General features: G+C 39.6%; 1 protein-coding gene across 4 annotated transcripts in view; it reads left to right on the top strand.

The window, feature by feature from the left end:
- STXBP6 (syntaxin binding protein 6) overlaps positions 1-21,180 on the top strand; it is a 272,926-nt gene that overhangs the window by 198,026 nt on the left and 53,720 nt on the right. For all 4 annotated transcript variants that reach the window (XM_036844327.1, XM_036844329.1, XM_036844330.1 and 1 more), the window contains exons 3-4: positions 15,163-15,293; positions 16,228-16,393. In XM_036844327.1, coding sequence (XP_036700222.1) covers positions 15,163-15,293; positions 16,228-16,393 — 297 coding nt within the window. The remainder of the gene's footprint in view (positions 1-15,162; positions 15,294-16,227; positions 16,394-21,180) is intronic.

Genomic DNA, 21,180 nt, shown 5'->3' with positions numbered 1-21,180 from the left:
AGCACAGGCTCCAGACGCACAGGCTCAGTAGTTGTGGCTCACGGGCCCAGTTGCTCCGCGGCATGTGGGATCTTCCCAGACCAGGGCTCGAACCCGTGTCCCCTGCATTGGCAGGCAGATTCTCAACCGCTGCGCCACCAGGGAAGCCCTGCCCTTGCACTTTTGTTGAAAAAAATCAGTTTTCCAGTGAAGTCCCTGGTGGTCTAGTGGTTAGGACTCCGCGCTTCCACGGCAGTGGGCCTGGGTTTGATTCCTGTTTGGGGAACTAAGATCCTGCAAGCCGCATGGCGCAGCCAAAGAAAAGTAAAATAAAAAAAGAAAAGAAAACTAGGAAAAATAATTTTAAAAAAAGAAAATCAGTTTTCCATATGCAGGCGGTCCCCAACTTAGCTTATGATGGTTCAACTTAATGGTTTTTCGACTTTACGATGGTGCAAAAGCAATGCCCATTCAGTAGAAACCATACTTTGAATTTTGAATTTTGAATTTCCCTGGGCTAGCAACATGAGGTATGATCCTCCCTCATGATGCTGGGCAGCGACAGCGAGCCAAGCTCCACTCAGCCATGCAGTAACGAGAGTAAACAAACAACAAACTTAAAACCATTCTGTACCCATACAGTCGTTCTGTTTTTCACTTTCAGTATAGTATTCAATAAATCACATGAGATATTACACACTTTATTATTAAGCACTTTATTATAAAATGGGCTTTGTGTTAGATGATTTTGCCCAATTGTAGGTTAATGTAAGTGTCCTGATAACGTTTAAGGTAGGCTAGGCTAAGCTATGTTGTTCAATGTGTTGGGTGTATTAAGTACATTTTCGACTTAAGATATTTTCCATTTACAATGGGTTTGTTGAGACATAACCCCACTGTAGATCAAGGAAGATCTGTATACTGGACTCTCTATTCTGTTCCATTGATCTATGTGTCTGTCTTGATGCCAGTACCATAATATCTTGATTAGTTTGGTTTTATAACAAGTCATGTAATCAGGTAGTTTGAGTCCTCCAACTTTGTTCCTTTTTTTCCCCTCAGAGTTATTTTTTGCTCTTTTAGATCACTTGCATTTCCATGTGAATTTCTATAATCAATTGGTCATAGTCTACCTTAAAAACCTGCCAGAATTTTGATTGCAATGGCATGAAATCTATAGATTATATTGGGAAGAATTGACATCCTTTTTTTTTTTGGCTTTTTTTTTTAATTGAAGTATAGTTGATTTACAATATTGTATTACTGTAGTTTCATGGGTGTACAACATAGTAATGCAATATTTTATAGATTATACTCCATTTAAAGTTATTACAAAATAATGGCTATGTTTCCCTTTGCTATACAATATGTCCTTGTTGCTTTTCTACTTTATAGTAGTAGTTTGTATCTCTTAATCCCATACCCCATTTTGCCCCTCCCCCCTTCCTCTTCCCCACTAGTATCCACTAGGTTGTTTTCTATATCTGTGAGTCTGTTTCTGTTTTGTTATATATATTCATTTGTTTTATTTTTTAGATTTCACATATAAGTCATAACATACAGTATTTGTCTTTCTCTGCCTGACTTATTTCACTAAGGATAATACTCTTTAGGTCCATCCACGTTGTTGCAAATGGCAGAATTTCATTCTTTTTTTTGGAATGGCTGAGTAATATTCTGTTTTATATATATATATATGACAGAATATTAAAGAAGAATATATCTTTTTTATCCATTCATCTGTTGATGGACACTTGGGTTGCTTGCATATCTTGGCAATTGTAAATAATGCTTCTATGAACATTGAGGTGCATGTATTCTTTTCAAATTAGTGTTTTCATTTTTTTCAGATATTCCAGAAGTGAAATTGCTAGATCATATGCTAACTCTATTTTTAGTTTTTTGAGGAACCTCCATACTGTTCTCCATAGTGGCTGCACCAGTTTACATTCCCACCAACAGTGCAAGAGGGTTCCCTTTTCTCCACACCCTCTCCAGCATTTGTTATTTGTAGACTTTTTGATGATGGCCATTCTGACAGGTGTGAGGTGATATCCCATTGTGGTGTTGATTTGCATTTCTCTAATAATTAACGATGTTGAGCATCCTTTCATGTGCCTATTGGCCATCTATATGTCTTCTTTAGAAAAGATGTCTATTCAGGTCTTCTGCCCATTTTTTAATCCAGTTGTTTGTTTTTCTGATATTGCATTGTATGACCTCTTTATATATTTTGGATATTAACCCCTTATCAGTCAAATATTTTCTCCCATTCAGTAGGGTGTCTTTTCGTTTTGTCGATGATTTCCTTTGCTGTGCAAAAGCTTTTAAGTTTAATTAGGTCCCGCTTGTTTATTTTTGCTTTTATTTCTTTTGTCTTAGGAGACAGATCAAAAAAAATATTGCTATGATTTATATCAGAGTGTTCTGCCTATGTTCTCTTCTAGGAGTTTTATGGTTTCAGGTCTTATATTTAGGTCTTTAATCCATTTGGAGTTTATTTTTGCATATAGTGTGAGGAAATGTTCTAATCTAATTCTTTACATGTAGCTGTCCAGTTTTCTCAGCACTACTTATTGAAGAGACTGTCTTTTCTCCCTTGTATATTCTTGTCTCCTGACATCTTAATAAAATTGAGTCTTTTAACCCATGACCACAGTATGTCTCTCCATTTGAATCTGTAGATGAATTTGGGGATTTTGCCATACTTAACAATATTAAGTTTTCTAATCCTTGAATACAAGATGTTTTTATGTTAAATCTTCTTTAATTTCTTTCAATAATGTCTTGTGATTTTGACTATACAAGCCTTGTACTCTTTTGGTTAAATATATTCCTAAGTATTTTATTCTTTTAGCTGTTGCTGTTTTCTTTGTTTGCTTATTAGCTATTGTGTTAGTCAGGATTCTCCAAAGAAACAGAACCTATAGGATGTGTATATATTAATATTATATATAATATTTATAGTGTACGTGTTTATATTTATATATGGAATTCACTCATGTGATTGTGGAGGCTTTGAAGTCCGAAATCAGCAGGGTGGGCTGGCAGGCTGGAGACCCAGGAAAGAACTAATGTTGTAGTTCAACTCTGAAGACCACAATTCCTTCTTGCCCTGGAGAAGTCAGTCTACTGTTCTATTCTGGCCTTTAGCTGATTGAACGAGGCCAAATCACATTATGGAGTGCAATCAGAGTCTACCAATTTAAATGTTAATCCCAAGACACCCTCACAGAAACATCAAAAAGAATGTTTGACCAAATACTGGGGTGCCATGGCCTAACCATAGCCAAACTGACACATAGAACCAACCATCTCTGATTAGTTTGACTCTCTGTTTTGTTATTTCAGTGATTGCTTTAGAGTTTATGGCATACATCTTTAACTTACCATGCTTTACCTTCGAGTGATAGTATACTAGTTCGTGTATAGTATAAGAACCTCCCAGTAGTTCACACCCCTTTCTCCCATCCTGAGTTTTATGCTATTGTTGTCACACATTTTACTTTTCCATATGTTATAAAATCATACACCATTGTCATTTGTAAGCAAGACGTAGAGCATTGTTCAGTCTAGGGCTAATTATTTCTCATAGGGCAAGACCCTTCTGTGTATCCTCAGTGCCCCCTGAATCTTAAGGTTTTCCAGTCTGGCTGGTGGCGATAGGCACTATGCCCAGCCCTTTTGGAGCACGGAGTACTGTTTCCTCTATTCATTTTGAGTGGTTCTTTCTCTGGCCTCAGGTAATTTCCTCACACACCTGTGGTGAGAAGTACTTAGCTAAATACTTAAGGACGAATCTCTGCAGGTCTCCAGAGTTCTGTGTGTGTGTAGTTCTCTTTCTTCATTACTCTATCCTGAGAATCTTAATGACCTTGATCTCCCTGCGCTCTCAGCTCTGTCTCCTCAGTGTAGGGAATCTGACCATCTCTGCCTGGGTTCCTCCTCCTTGCACTACAGCCTGGAAAACTCTCAAACCCGGAAACGAGGGCAGTTGTAGGGCTGGCCTCATTCATTTCCCGTGTCTCAGGGATCACTATCGTTCCCTGTTTCATATACTTTGTCCATTTGGGTTGCCTCAGGCAGAAGGGTGGATGTAGCCCTCACTTCTGTTGTGTAGACACAGGGTTAGAATTGCGGGGTCTTAGAGTATATGCGTGTTTAGCTTTAGTAGATATCACCTAGAGTTTACCAAAATAACTCCAGCTAATTTTAATTGCAGATAATTTTCACTAATTGACATTCGTTCTACCTAGAACATGTTGCTAGATCTTAGTCCCCCACTTAACATAGTAAAGAGTGAAGGTGACAAGTTCTCAGTGACACCGTTCACTTTCTTTAGAACTTCAGTGATGTACACCCTCACATTAAATATATTATTGTAAGTATTGAGTAAGTGGTGGTGGCGAGGAGGAGGGAAAGCAGAGAGAGCAGATAAATCTGTCTTTGCTTGACTGATAGTTGTCATTATATTTGACAGCATATGTTTGCTAAGTCATAGCAGCTTTGACTTTTCCAGAAACCTAGTGATATTACATGTTGCTATTATAGGTACCTGGTCCATTAGCAAATTCTCTGTTGCTCTGTCTTTCCAATCTCATTGCGGGGAAGGGGGGGGTACTCTTCTCACATAGAAGGTGACCCATATCCACGTAACATCCTCCCATGGTTCTTTTAGACTAAATATTCATATTAAAAGAGTCTGCTCAGCGGTGGGGTCATGTCAGGGAGTTGAGAACCAGGCCCTTCCCTCACACAGTGGGGAGTAAGGGCCCCTCTTCACAGCTGCCGAGAGACGAGGAAGTAGAGGCTGCAAAAATGATTCCATCTTTTCTCACTGTAAGGGGCGTTTGAGCTCTAAGAATGCTTTTTAGCAGCTCCCACTGGTAAAATAGGTATCGAATTTCTACCAAGTATGGCATTTCCCTGAAGAGAATTGCTGCTTGGCCTGTACTTTTCGGTATATAATGGATAATGTGAAAGGAAAGTGTCACGTTCAAGGAGTCGCTTTTTCAAGTTTTATTCCCAGCCTTTGAGCTGCTTGTAGAGTAATGTAATTCATTCTTCAGTCAGGTAGCTGCTGCTTTGATGCCTTTGTCTTTAGATGCTCTGTTTGTAAATCTCTCCTAAGAATAGATCAAAAATGATGTTTATATCTGTTTCCAGAATTGAGGAAGTAAGAACAGAATGAGGCTTTATGACTGCAGTTAACCCCTTCTGTTTTCTTCATTGTATATTACAGGATTTGGTACTGGATTTAATCTCTTTCAGAAACCATCACTGTTCTCACAAATCAAGGCGTTTACTTCCCTGGCTTGGGCCTGTTTGTTTATTTGTTTGTTTCACAGTTACACTATATAAACCAGACATGTTATACCCTTTCCATATAAAATATGAAGTTGCAATAACTAACATTAACCAGGTTTTATAAGTCATTGTATGTTTACCCTTTACCCAGAATGCATACAAATTGATTTTTTCCACAGGTATATAGGAAAAAGTTTAAGGAAGCTAAAAACTCAAGCACAGTGGGAAACCTTGGGTTGCTGAATCTCATGAAATCATGTTTTCAGGGAGGCTGAGACACACAGAATTGTAAGAGAGATGGTGCTAGAATAAGGCTTGCAGGAAAAAAAGATTGTTTTAAAAGGCTTTAACCCACAACTTTTTCTCCTTCTAGTCTCCTAATATTTCTATAGTTTCCTGGTTTTTACAATTTTCTCTGCTCTCCTTGTTCCCAGGATACCCCTCTTTTCTAGTAAGAAAATAGATCAAGCCTTACAACCATGGCTTGATCCTGAAACAGACCAGTTGAGCCTGATATAAGTTGTTGGCTTATTCATGGTTTCTGGTGTTCTTCCTCCTTTTGTCTTCTTCCTTTGTTGATTCGCTCATTCATTTATGTGTGTGTACCTGCACTGGCACCGGGTGTCAGTTTATAATAGAGAGGGCATCGTGGTACTGGTCTGGAGAGGGGAGCACCCATCTTGAGATGGGAACTCAAGCCTTCTGGGGATTAAGCTTCCTGGTTTCAAGCTAAAGATTTAACAGTCCAAGATTGCCTGTGATGTACCTGAGCCTGTCATTGACTTGAAAAGTAGAATACCCTTTCAAAATAAAAATCTACATATTTTTATAGTTAAAGTAAAATTATTGACAGGGGTAAGAAGATTAAAATTGGAAGGGACTAGATTTGGGGTTTTTGTTGGTTTTTTTTGGCAGCGCCACAAGGCTTGCAGAATCTTAGTTCCCAGACCAGGGATTGAACCTGGGGCCCAGCAGTGAAAGCACAAGAGTCCTAACCACTGGACCACCAGGGAATTCCCAAGACTAGATTTTTAACTTGGAGCTCATGTTGGCATGAGACATTGAAGTTGTACATTCCAGAAGTAATGCTGTCTCCTTTTGGTAATTTGGAAACATTAAAACCAGCTAGTACTTCCTGCAGAGTTAGTTTAGGGGGCTTGCTTGCTCTACAGATGTGTAGCTGTCAGCTACTTTGGGTATGATGCTGTACTTTCATATTAAAAGAATCCTTCCTGAAGGATGCTTGATGAAAGATGTTTCGTATTCTTCTCCTTCTACTGAAGGACTCATCCAAACTTATTTACAAAAAAGAGGTTTCCCATACAAATTTTTTTTGGTATCCCTTTGGAGAAATTTCCTAGACTTTGAATCTCATCCTCCTCCCCCTCCAATTTGGAGATGAGAATGTGATGTAGGTACAGCCCTAGGAACTAGTGATACCGAATAAGGAATCATTTGTGTGGAAAACTCCTTTCTTGGTGATTATCCCTCCTGTAGACCATAGAAGTCTGTCTTTAAGAAACAAACTTCAAAGCCCTGTGCACAGACTCTCCCCTTCCCTCCCTTTTAGAGTTAGTGGAGCAGGGACTGGAGAAGGGCATCCTATATATTCTTCCTCACTGGCTTGGTGGTCATGACTGAAATGCCACCGTTTTTGTTGTTGCAGCTGTTGTTTATTTGGATTAAATGTTTCTTCCTAAAAACATGCAGATTCAAGAATACCCCTTCAAACCCATTTGGGTCCTGTGAGGAATCTGACCAGAGAGCCCCCAGGACCTAAGATGGAAGGAGAGGAATAGGGCCCCAAAGACAAGCTTGGCCATTTCATGAATTGGTCTAGTTTGGGAGCCTGTGGAATCTAAACAACTGTGTCCCTAAATTATGACACACTTTGAGAAATCATGTGAGAAGCACATGATCAACCCTGTGGGGAGAGCGCCAGGCTCCGTTCCCCACTCACCGTAGCAGTGATGACGGGTCCCTGTTCTGAAAGTATGTCAGGTAACTGTCTAGATATTTTTGCTTCTAAGCTTTGTAAACATTCAGCCATCTCACTGAATAAAATTGCTGATGCAGCCTTAGACCTGAAATTTATTTCTCCATAGATACTGTGAAATCCACCTGGAATTATCATACATTAGGGTTTGGGAAGAGCATTAAGAAAAACAGTTCCAAGTAATCATTTCTCACCTTGTCCTCTTAGCCCGTCTCAGCACCCAGAAGGCATGCTCAATCTTGCTTTTACTTCCTGAATCACACCTCAGAGGATTTCTTTTTTTTTTTTTTTTCCTTTATGTCTGTCACCTCCGACACAGCCAGAGAGCAGCCCTGATGAGATTCTATGTGGACATCACTTTTTTTCCTTGCTCCAAATTGTTTATTTCTCATCAACAGTCTTATTGAAAGCAAAACGTCTGGCCGTTAGACTCCAGCAGAGCAGAGGGCTAAGTTACACCACAAAATGCTGACTTTCACTCAACTACGAGATCAGGAGAGGGCTAAGCATGATGACAGACATTTTTAGGTATCTTAGGTACATAGGTATGGTAAATTCTACGTTTTAGCTGCCTAGCCTTGACATCAAATTATATTGTAGATATTACAATTTGTTCTTCACCTTTCTTTTTTTTTTATTTATAAGAAATGACCACATAAAGTTATAAGATGATTCAATTTGAGTTTAATGGGTAAAGAAATGTTTCTGTTAGTGAAAATATAATATCTATGAAAAATGAGATGGTAGAGGTTGTGAGTCATCATTTTCTTTAAATGCTGATTATTTGTTTTCTTTAAAATAATGTCTTAGGACTGAGACTAGATGTTTTGTATTTGAGCAAAATTGATTTTCCTGTTTGGGACTATTGAGAAATGATACTGTGAATAATGAGATTGTAGGGGAAAGAGTGACTTTAAAAAAAAAAAAAAGCAGTCTCACAACCTTTGGACCTTGAAATGGAGGATCAGCCTCTTAATCCCTGGCAGAGTATGTGTTTTTCTGCCATTTTGCATCACGTGCAAGTAACTTGCATTTCTTTTTTTTTTTTTTTTTTAATTAATTAATTAATTAATTAATTATTTTTGGCTGTGTTGTGTCTTCGTTTCTGTGCGAGGGCTTTCTCTAGTTGAGGCAAGCGGAGGCCACTCTTCATCGCGGTGCGCGGGCCTCTCACTATCGCAGCCTCTCTTGTTGCGGAGCACAGGCTCCAGACGCGCAGGCTCAGTAATTGTGGCTCACGGGCCTAGTTGCTCCGCGGCATGTGGGATCCTCCCAGACCAGGGCTCGAACCCGTGTCCCCTGCATTGGCAGGCAGACTCTCAACCACTGCGCCACCAGAGAAGCCCCTAACTTGCATTTCTGTCTTTCCTTTCTGATAACAGCCTTTGTCCCCTCTTCCACCAATTCCTAACTTGATACAAGACCGGGTTTGATCGACTAGATGGTACTGTACTATTGGCTGGCTTCTCTGGTTTTGATTAAATAGAATTTTCTCACTGGGCAAAAGCAAGGCTGGTGATCTCCACTCTTTGACTATGGCTAAGTGTCTTATTTCTGTACAATGTTTCATGGCTGGACCATTTTTTAAAAGAACTCTTTATGCCATTAGTTCATGAGAAAGAGATGTTACACCACTTGAGTAATGATGGTAATGATATTCTAGACATAAGAGTTCCTAACACTGCTTCTTAACTACAGCTGAGATGTAGATAAGTCTACATGAACGCTGAAGAGAATGCATGCAGCCATGAAAACCACATTCTTTTTGTCAGAACTGGTAGCAGGAGGACCTGGATTCGGTTTGCCCCATGCTTCTGTCTTCCTCTGATGCCACCATAGAAAGCTGTGGGCTCCAGGAGTGAGTGAAAAGAAGCATTAGGCTTGGATAACCCCAAAACTTGACTTATCGAATTCCAATGCACACGACTCAGTGGTCTCAGAGAAGCCATTTCCAGTTAAGCCTTTGATTACATCAAGGAGAATATCTATGTTGTGATAGTCTTTAACACCCAATAAAATGTGGCATTTGACATTGCAGCAAAAAGCTGTAGTGGAAAGAGCAGTAGACTCTAAGTTCATTGTTTAGGTCACAGTTTTTTTATTCATTTACAGTATTGCTTTGGCAAGTCAACTCTTTCTGTGCCCCAGTTTCATTGTCCATGAATATAACAAGGGATAATAGCAATAACCCTGCCTCTATAACAGAGATGTTGTCAAGTTCAAGAGAAAAAACCAGAAGCTGTATGTATTTAAAAGATTTTTTTTAATGTTAAATGTTTATGTCAATTTATAGGATTCTGCATCACAACCTGATAGGAGATAGCTTAGAAGATCTTTGTGGGGATTTCTCCACATCTTCCGTGTTTTAGAACTAGATGGACATGATAACAATCTGGTTTTCATTCTTCACAAATATGTCAGAGAAACAAACGTTGAATATTTTACCCAGGCTTGAAATGAACCTGTTATGAAACGAACAGAGTTCAGTGAGAGAAATAACATGGTGGGGAACCTACTTGGGTACAGTAATCATAGAAGGTTTTTCAATGGAGTTGACATGTAAGCTGAAATCTGAATAGTGAGTAAGAGACAGCAATAAAACACACACACACACACACACACACACACACACACACACACACGATAAGGGCGTTTCTATGAAGCCAATAGCATTTGCCAAGGGTACAAAGAGGTTGCTGTTTCCCAGGAGCAAAAGATGACTGGAGCCTGGTGGACAAAAGGGAGAGTGGAATGAGATGAGAATGAAGAGGTACTCAAGGGCCAGATCATCTAGGGCTTTGCGGGTCATGGTAAGGGACTTGGTTTTTATTCTAAATGCTTTGGGATGCCATTGAGGATTTTTTTTTTCTCTTATTTTTATTGAAGTATAGTTGACATACAATATTATATTAGTTTCAGGTGTACAGTATAGTAATTCAGCATTTATATACATTACAAATTGATCACCACCATAAGTCTAATAACCACGTGTCACCATACAAATATATTATTCCCTATGCTATGCATTACATCCCCATGACTTATTTATTTTATAACTGGACTTTTTTGCCTCTCAATCCCCTTCACCTATTTCACCCAACCCCTCTCTTTGCCTCCCCTCTGGCAACCACCAGTTTGTTCTCTGTATCCAAGAGTCTGTTTCTCTTCTGTTTTAATTGTTTATTTGTTTTGTTTTTAGATTCCACATATAAATGAATCACACAATATTTGTCTTTCTCTGTCTTACTTATTTGACTTATCATAATACCCTCTAGGTGAAACCATGTCGTCGCAAATGGCGAAAGTTCATTGTTTTTATGGCTGAGTAATATTCCACTGTATATGTATACCACATCTTATTTGTTTATTCATCTATTGATGAACACTTAGGCTGCTTCAGTATCTTGGCTATAGTAAATAGTATTGGAATGAACATAGAGGTGCATATATCTTCTCAAATTAGTGTTTTTGTTTTCTTTGGATAAATACCCAGAAGTGGAATTGCTGGATCATATGGTAGTTCTATTTTTAATTTTTTGAGGAACCTCCATCCTGTTCTCCATAGTGGTGGCACCATCTTACACTGGCACCACCAACAGTTCCCTTTTCTGCATATCCTCGCCCACATTTGTTATTTGTTGTCTTTTTGATAATAGCCATTCTGACAGTGTGAAGTGATATCTCTTTGTGGTTTTGATTTGCATTTCTCTAATGATTAGTGATGTTGAACATCTTTTCATGCATCTCTTGGCCATCTGTATGTCTTCCTTGGGAAAATATCTATTCAGGTCCTCTGCCCATTTTTTAATTGGATTGTTTGTTTTTTCTGATACTGAGTTGTATGAATTCTTTATATATTTTGAATAGTAACCCCTTATCAGATATATCATTGCAAATATATTTTCCCATTCAGTAGGTTACCTTTTCATTTTGTTGATGTAGTCCCATTTGTTTATTTTTGCTTCTGTTGCCCTTGCCTGAGGAAACAGATCCAAAAAAATATTGCTAAGACCAGTGTCAGAGAGTATACTGCCTGTGTTTTCGTCTAGGAGTTTTATGGTTTCAGGTCTTACATTTACGTCTTTAATTCATTTTGAGTTTATTTTTGTAAATGATGTAAGTTTTATTCTTTTGCATGTGGCTGCCCAGTTTTCCCATCACCATTTATTGAAGAGAATGTCTTTTCCCCACTGTACATTTTTAGATCCCTGTTGAAATTAATTGACCATATATGCATGGGTTTATTTCTGGGCTCTCTATTCTGTTCCATTGATCTTTGTGTCTGTTTTTGTGCCAGTACCATACAGTTTTTATTACTATAGCTTTGTAGTATAGTTTGAAATCAGGAAGCATGTTACCTCCAGCCTTGCTCTTCTTTCTCAAGATTTTTTTGGCAAGGAGTTTTTAAAAGATGGTTCAGTCTTATGTATTTCAGTTTGAATAGCCAAGCTGGTCAGAAAGCCAGTTTGGGGAAAATCACAGACGTCCAGGTGAGGGCTAATGTTATAATTCCTGGAATGTGGCTGCTTCATGAAACCTCCCTGACTTTCCCCAACTCTACCTTGGTCCTTAAAGCACCCCCACATACACACCTCAGATGACTCCTAGGTCATTTATCCTGTTATGCTTTAATACTCTGTTGCATCATTCTTATCTCCTCCCCACCAAAGTTCTTGATTCAGGACCACTTTTTACTCAATATATGAATTGCCACAAAACTTCCTTCTATATCTTCCATCTAATAAATATGCCATAAATATTTGTTAAATGACTAAATACATAATTCAGTGGCTCTCAACAAAGTGCCTCAGAGTCAACTGGAGAGATTTAAAATATGGATGCCAGGGCCACACCCTCAGGGATTCTGATTGACAGTGTTTGGTGTTTTTGTTGTAAAACTCCCAGGTGATTTCAATGTGTGGGTCTGAGTGGAAAACCAGGGGATCGGGCTGATTCTGGGTGGTCTGCAGTATTACCTGGGAATATCATATCCCCTTTAAATGCCTATATATTTACCTTTTCCTCATGAATGATCAAGGCATGACAGAAATGCCCTGATTATCTCACCTTTAAAGTTATTCAAAATAATGAATATGGACTCTACCATATGGGGGTAGTTGGACATACAGCACTATGATATTACTGATTCAGATCATTTGGTTGCATTTTCCAGAGTGTGCTATCAATTAGCTTTCCTTGGGAAGGAGAAGGTAAATTGCTGTTTTTCACTGGACATCTGGAATTTGACTGACTTCTTTTTAACAGCTATGGACCCTAAAAACACCAAAAGAGGAAGGGGTTAAAACATGGCTCCTTCTAGCACAGAACTCAAAGTCTGGCAGTAGTGTGACTGTGCAAGTGTTTTGACCTCGGAAGGGGAAAGTCTTTATTTAATTCTATGTAGTGTGTATATAATAATATCATTTTAAGGCACCTGCTTCAAAATAGAAACTGGGATGTTGGAGATAATAACAATAAACAAAAATTAAAACCAAACCGGGCTCAGTGCCCAGGAAAACTATCAGATTCCAAGAACTGGGCAAGGAATAACTTAATAGAGGGAAAAGAGTCAGGAATGGATGAAGTTGTAACTGCCTCCGTTAAAAATGACCACTCTGCAGTGCGATTGCTGTTGAACAATTCCGTGGGGCATTTGTTGGGTGGGTGGAGTTCCTGCCCTTCTCATTTCAGTGACAAACTTCCAATGGAACTTGCCTTCCTAAAAGTGTCAGTCTCAAACATGCCAATAATTACAGCAATCTTGCATTATGTTTGAACTTTTATAATGCTATAAACTAGTTGGCAATAAATGGACCAGAAATAAAAATATGAGTTAACTGAAGTCAGAAGGAAAGCCTTCATGTTTCCCAGGATGCCTAAATGTCGTGTGATTTACATAAACAAAGGAGGAAATCCTCTTTGTGTGTTTAGGGGTGTGTGTCTAATACAGGAACCCATGTTTTCCTGTTATTGAAAAGCATTCTTTAATCTTTTAAGCACATTTTAGGACCCACATATATTCCAGGTGTGTTGTTTCCCTTGACATTAAAACAGCAGAGCAGGGCATGACTATCAGAGAAACCTATTAGAGCTTCCCTTTGTGTCATATAGACACATAAAATAAATGAATTAAATTAAGTGGATAGACAGCCCTGGGCAGACTGGTAATATTGTGTGAATTTAGTGAAGGGAATGGTTGTTCCTAATGGGACTTAAGCAGACTTATACATGGAGCTGTAGGCTAGACAGGCCATTTGTGAATGGAAGACTATAACATTTCCTTGATCGTGGGTGTTAAGGGGATGATGACTTTTTAACCATGAAAGTAAATGTAATTGGTGTGAAATGTTCATAAGCTTCCAGCCAAATATAACTGAATAATGGGCAGTAAACCTAAGCATTATTTGAAACTTTTTAAAAATGTTTGCTAAATTCTGGTTAGGAACAAAGGGAGAAGATTGTACTGAGATCCTAAAAACAGCCCAGTCCTGTACCATAGGGTTCTTACCAACCCTAAAGGCAGGGTGCCCACATTTCTTTCCCTTCTTGGTCACTGCTTTCACGACCCCAGACACTGAAGCTGTGATAAAACTCTGGTACGTGTGAAGGAGAGCCGTCTTACCACCAATCATGACTGGAATAGGTGTTTTCTGTCCTTCATCCCGCGAGGATTCTTTTTGCCATCTGCTGAGCATTTGCATGGTTATTTGCAAGTGTGGGATCTGTGGGCTTATTTGAAACTAAGAAAGAATGTAGCACTGATGCACAGTCTTACTAGGATTGCATTCATTACAAGGAATGCTTTCCACTTTTCCTGGTTCCTTTAAGAGCATCGTTTCTATTTAAACTTACAATTCTTAGAGCCAGAGCTCAGGAGGAGCTTTTAGGAAAACCCTTTTAAAATACTTAATTACCTCCCCTCCTTTGAGGCTCTAAGTCATGAAGTAAGCAGACAGAGAAATATTCAGAGTGACTCTCTCCTGGTGGCTGGTACTTGACCTGTGTCCGAGAGGTGACAATGTCCATCCTCAGCATGGAAAGGAGAACTGACTAAGGCCAGGAGGAGGAACAGTCCTGGCCCTACAGTTGTGGTGACCTCAGGAATTCATATGTGGAGAGGGGCAGGGGTTATAATCAGATGCAAACTAGATACAAACTGACTATATTTTAAAGCCAAATAGTTGTTTTTGTTTTTTTTTTTTTTTGAGTGAAGTATTACTTCTTATCTTCTCACTGAAGCCTGGAATATTTACACTGGACTATAACATTAGAAATACGCATTGCAGCTCCCTAGGGGAACCGGTAACCTGCACTTCCTTTAAAATGCAGCCTTTCCCAACTACCCCTACCTGATGCCTGTCAGCCCCATATGCTGCTTTCCCTGCTAGACATCATTGTGCATTTGTAGCCTCCATTAGAGGAGCTTGGTGTTAATTATTCCTGTCGTGTTCAATGTGAGTGGATGACGGCATAAATGAAGCTGCCCTTACAATTAAAATTATACTGTAACTGCTTGAGGGTGCACATTATAATTTCTATTTCTTTTGATTTCACCTGTTACTAAAGGCACACATATGCATTCATTTTCATTTTCTTCCTCTGCTTCTCTTTCTTTCTCTCTGTACTTATCTCTCCCTCTCCCTCCCTCCTTCCCTCCCTCCCTCCCTCCCCCCTCTTCCTCCCCTCTGTACTCATACACATACACATGTATATGCACACATATGTATATTTATCTCTCTATATACACACACACAAAGATATATCAGTTTTTCTCTCTCTCTCTCTTATTGCACATATGTATGTAGGTATTAGACACACCACTGAATGAGGACCTAAACCACCCTGCACCCCCACTAACCTGAGTGGTCTTTTCTTGGCAGTGACAAACAAGAAACCCACACAGGCATCCATTACGAAGGTCAAACAGTTTGAAGGCTCCACGTCGTTCGTGCGGAGATCACAGTGGATGCTTGAGCAGCTTCGCCAGGTTAATGGCATCGATCCTAATCGGGTGAGTGAACTGTCCAGTGCTGAGCGAAGGTGTTCTTTTCACACAGTGACTCTCTCATTGACCTTGGCAGGGTGATGGTTGTCTGAGTTATTTTTAACAAGACTATTTCTCTGTTTCAGTTATGTGGCTAAGACTTTCTGATTCCTGTGCCCTTCTTATGGGAAATTATAAATCTTTTCATCATGTTTGATGGAGGCACCTAAGGGGATGAATACTGAAGAAGTGCTACTCCAGTAATATGTTTATCAGCCAAGTGCAAAGAGCAGAGTTCAGATAATCACATCTGTGATTATCAATATGAAAAACCATGTTCATCGAAGCTCCATTTATCTCCTAATGCCACCAGTGATGAGGATTATTTACCAAAAATCAAATAAATGAACTGCACCTTAAAAATGATGTATTAGGATTCCATTGGATTTAATAAGAGAAACATTTCATGGTAGAGTTATGTATTCCAAGTAAATTCCCTTTGCTCACACACTCACCATAAAATACATCAATAATGAAGAAAAAGAAAATGTAAAATGTAACTATATACTAAAATAGTAAGGGATAATCTTTTCCTACCAAAGGTTAGGGACAAGATTAATACTGTTCAGTGCCAAGAACCTAAAGGAATCCTTTTTCGAGTAATTGGGAGGGCAATGTGTAATCTGAATTCTGACACAAATTGATATGCAGTTAAGCTAAAGGGACTTCTGTGCTTTTAACTTCCTGGGGACATCTAAAAATACCATGAGATTTGAGGTCTGCTTGATAAAGAGAGAAAGGTATACTCTCTGTGCACCTAGGTGCTAATAAAGATGAGTCTTGTGATTAGGACAAAAGTCTTTGAAAGGTGTTTTAGCCTTTATGAGTCTCTTAACGTGCTAAACTGGAAGCAGCTGTTTTTATAGCTTGAGATCAGTCGTTATTTCACTGTCTTTTCCAGGATTCTGCAGAGTTTGATTTGTTGTTTGAAAATGCTTTTGACCAGTGGGTAGCCAGCACGGCCTCAGAAAAATGCACCTTCTTCCAGATCCTCCACCACACCTGCCAGCGCTACCTCACAGACAGGAAGCCAGAGTTTATTAACTGCCAGTCCAAAATCATGGGAGGTGAGTGGGCGTTTGTATGACTTTCCTCGTTCCGTTTCCTTAGACTCATTTTTACATTAAGAGTTAGGTGTTCAGCAGCATAATTAAAGACCAGAAAAAAAGAATCAAGACGCTCAGAGCTGGACTGCATGAGGACCCTTCTGGGAGTTCATTGTATGCTAATCTAGACACAGTGGTATGTTTTCACTCTTATCCAAAAGCTGATCTTTTTAAAGGAATTAACTCCTTAGCTAAGATTATTTGTACTATGAGAACAAACCTGTCCCTTTATTAGAAAAACCTTTCCGTTTGGTTTCTTCGCGGAACACTCTTCTGGGTTGTTTTTTCCTAGTATTTCTCAAGATATTTTACAAATATTGATATGACTGTTCCTACAGATATAGTCCTTTTCTTTCAAATAGCACCTAGTCTCACATTTATTCCTTGAATGGCAGACAGAGCTGAAGTAGGATGAGTGCTATAAGCCAGCCTTAAGGAACGAGTACCAGCATTGGCAAGTTAATGAGAAACACTTAGAGGGTGCTTAGCACATTTCTTTTAGGTGGCATTTCTTTTTAGAGACTTGAAACTGTGCTAAAAATATAAAGCCTTGCCAGTCACTATGGGAGTTGAGGAAGAGTGTGTATATTATTGGTCTTTTCACTGACCTGTTCTCCTGGTTTTGAAAGCATCTTTTTAAAAATGTACCAACTTTGTCTTAATCAAATGTAAGTGAAGGTCACAATAGAGACATGACATCTTCTCCTTAGGCTGTATCTATCTTTCATATGAACATGAGGCAGAATCCATTGTTCTGTCCCAACAGCTGCTATGCACACTCTCATTTTGCCATTAGTCTGCTAGATATTGTGGGAGAAAACGCTGTCAATACTTCATTATTTGCCACTGAAGTGTTAGTGTGCCTCTTAAATAGGAAGTTGCTCACATCATATGAACCTTGAAAGGTCTCTCTTAGACGCTGATAAAGACTCTTGTGTTACCACTTCTCTGTTTAGTCCTAGAAAAATATGAGGTGATGAGTGCATATTTTCTTCAAAGTGGCTACATCCTATGGTACAAAAGTGAAAAAAATATTAGACATAGATGTTGAAAGGAAAGGAAATATCAAACACTAACCTCTTACTGTTTGGAAAACATAATGAGACTCTATCACATCTGTGCCACCAATGTTGTTCAGATGAATCCTGCTTTGAAAGTCCAGCCTTAACAGACTTGGCCAAAGGTTAAAGCACCCAGGCTGAGGACCACAGATGGTCACGTTTTCAGGGAATGGAAAATTGGCCAGGCAACCCCAGCTTTCCCTCATTCTTCCTTAGGATCTTCTCTAGTATCCTAGAATCACATTTGCTTCTTGATCTTAAGTTCGTTCTATGAAACATTTTCCCCGTCTTATCAGTACAGTCAGTAGCTTGCCTGGCTGGCCCCTAAGCAGAGTCTCCTCTAAAAAAAGAGTGTGACGTGTGGATTTGAAATTTCTGTTGCTCTTGGAGACAGACTTTCTCTCGAGCACTCCAGTCCTCCAGCTTCCATCCTGGGAGCAGAGGGCATCAGAAGCAGAGGCGGTTCCATGGGGACGACTGCACTTCCTCAGAGTGGAAATATGAGGCGGAAGCAAGGGGGCACAGACTCACTCCACCGTCCCCATGAGGGATACAAGCCGCCCCCTTCCTGCAAAGGTTAGGGAGAGCTCTGGGAACTCTCCCCTAAGGGACGGCGCTAGGTAGCCCTCTTCTCTGTTGTCTCTGAAGCTCTCCTTTCTTCTCTCAGAACAGGCCCTTTCATTCCTTCATTCACTCTTAGCTCATCATCCAACCACACAACATGTAAGTACTAAGTACCTACCATGAGCTAGTCACTTTGTTACGTCCTCGATGTGGAGAATCATTCTATGTTTGGTCCCTTAATAGACCCTAATTGCCACTACCCAAACCCCAGACTGGCAGGTCCCTAACAGCCTTTCCATATGCATTACCCTCTCGAATATCCTCAGACCTTTCCACACATTCCCACCCAGCTGCTTCTGTCATTGGCCCAGTCTTTTGATGTCTTCCACTGCCCTATGAACCCCAAATTATGCTGAGTTGAGACAAGAGTCTATATATCCATTGTTAAATTGTTGGTATGTATAGTGCGTAAAACTAAAGATTGATTTCCTGTAGTAAGAAAAAGAATAAATTAATGAGACCAAGTGCCAGAATTGGCTCTGCCTTCTGTGACCTTAGATGTGTCTCTCATCTTCCTTAGACCTCAGTTTTCCCTGGTGTAACATATGGGGGTTAGACTAGATGATATCTACAATCTGTCAGGTCTGTCGTTTGAGAATCTGTAATTCATAAGTTATAGCTTTATTGTGTAGGTTAGTCACTTCTTAATTTAAGAATCAAATAAAAGATTTAGTGCTGTTAAATATTGCCCAGTTCTAGATTCCCAGGGAAGGCAAAAAAGTTTGAATTAGACACATTGTAATTTGTTGGCACCACATACATCCTTAATGAGTACAGCCTGTCTTATTTAAACAGTTGCCTATCCTTGATAACAGTTGTACCAACACACCCTAATTAATTAGCATGCTGATTAGTCTTCCTTTCTGCCAGTTATCACAATTCAGAGACTTAAAAAAATTGCGTAGTTTTCGGGTCACTACATTCTGACCCCTTTAACTTTTAGGGTACCTACCCCATCTTCAGCAAATGAGATTTGTTCCAAATTTCACAAAATCTTTTGGTTTGTCCTTACGGTATGGGCCATAAGTGCTAGACACAATTGTTTTCCATGCTGTGAAATGTGATAGATTTTGTAATTTTAGAGAACTGATGCTGCGGTTGGTGTGCTGTCCTCCATCAGGTTCTGTACATATGTTATCTCCTTTAGTTTTTACAGCAGCCTTTGGAAATACAATTTATCATCTCCATTTTACTGAGAAGGAAATAGGATCAGAGAGGTAATTAAACAGCTTGCCAAGGATCGTATAGCCTTTGTCCTCATGTGGCAGGGCTGAGATTGAAACACAGGCCCTCACCACTCTAAACCATCGTCCTTGGGGTCACTGAGTGGCACACTCCAGGGAACACCATTGATACTGTCTTTGGTATGAATGGTGCCCCCTGGAGTTGTGCAGGAATTTTGGGATATATTTTAGCCAGCACATTCCTAGATATTAAAAAAGGGAGCTAAGAGGAGAGGGCCAGAGATTATGAGCAGTTTTAACTCTTTTCCTACTTTTATTGAGGTATATGATTAAGATAATATGATGAAATCATCCGGGACCTTTAAAATCATTTTGCTTTTTGTTTTTTCTTTGTTTTTGTTCATAAGAATTTCAATATATTAAAGAGATGAAAGTGAGGCTATTTTAGTCAATGGGGAAGATGCTGGAGCCCTGGCCACTCACCAGACCTCTTAGATATTTTGTTTCTGATCTAACCCCCGTCATTGGGAAAACTGAAGCCCAGTAATTTTGAAGGACTTTTGAAGGACAAATCTGCTTGATTCCCACTGAACCACAGTTTCTTTAATACCAGTTCAAATAGGATTATCATTTAAGCATCTAGGTGGCGCCCCACCTATTCCATATGGCCAGGTTTTTCTTCTTGGGGAAAGTCAGTTACACAGAAATAAATTCTTCGGATTGCTTGAAATTCTCTCCTCCAAACATGATATTTCCTTATCCCCAGAGGATAGACTGGGGAGCTTTGATCTTCTGGTGCTGGTTACAGGATCCAGGAGACATGGCCAAAGTCTACAGTTGTGAAGACCCCCATAAATTGAAAGAGAGCGGGACGCTCTAAGCAGGTGTGAAGCTGAAAGCGTTGGTTTCTTCTGCCTTAGTCAGCATCTTTTCAGCCATCTTCTCTTCTCTGGATTGTTGGAGGACTTTGTCCTCAAGCCTCGGTCATTCCTGACCTCCACCCTACCTCTCTCGTAGTTCATTCGAGGTCAGTCACCTTTAGAAATAGAAAGCCATTCATTCAGTTGCTGGGTCCCTAAGCTACCAAGTAACCTGCAGAGAAGGAAGGCAGAGGTGTGGAGCAGTCTGGCTGCTGGAATATCACAGAGCATCAGGAGCGACAGGGCCCTGAAGGTGAAGTCTTGGGTTCATATAGGTCATATTTACTTTTTCTAAGATGGTAGTTTTTTTCTGTCTGTAGTAAGCAGAGATGATGATATAAATGATATACTGTTATATGTGTGATAACACATTTGTACTACAAAGATGCCTTGAAGGAGTTAATCACACATGTAGAACTTCAGACTCTAGAAGAGAGACTTGCTTTCAACTAATTTATTTCAAGAGAAACATGGTCTGCCCCAAGTGGTAGCATCAGTTTACTTATAAGGGACCTGTCATATTAAGTCAAGGTCCCAAGGGGGACTTTGTTTTGCTTTCTTCATGCTTCTTAACAAAATGTGAGCAAATCCCTCATAGTTCCCCATTGCTATTTTATTTACACTGACCTTCTGTAGTGATTACTGTCGGCCTATTATTTTTATGCCTAATTCTGTGAACTAAGGAAATCTTTAATGGTGTTGGCAACTTCTGTGTTAGAACCACAGAATAAATGCTTTGAAACCTATTTTCTTTTTTAGTAAGTGCGGTAAATTATTTGCAGGAAAAAAAAGTAATTTATTCCTCAAGGCAAGGTTCTGTTTAACCTGAAGCATGTCCTAGCATTTTTCTTGAATTCTGAGTCCAAACACCCTTGGCTACCTCATTCAATTACCTCTCACTCTTTCATCTGTTCTATGTGGGTCATCCTTTAGGGGGGGCCCCACCTAGATTGTTTGAA

Source organism: Balaenoptera musculus, chromosome 2 (assembly GCF_009873245.2).
Source record: "Balaenoptera musculus isolate JJ_BM4_2016_0621 chromosome 2, mBalMus1.pri.v3, whole genome shotgun sequence".
Classification (NCBI taxonomy): domain Eukaryota; kingdom Metazoa; phylum Chordata; class Mammalia; order Artiodactyla; family Balaenopteridae; genus Balaenoptera; species Balaenoptera musculus.
The sequence above is the reverse complement of the archived record's forward strand: the minus strand, read 5'-3'. Positions and strand labels throughout refer to the sequence as shown.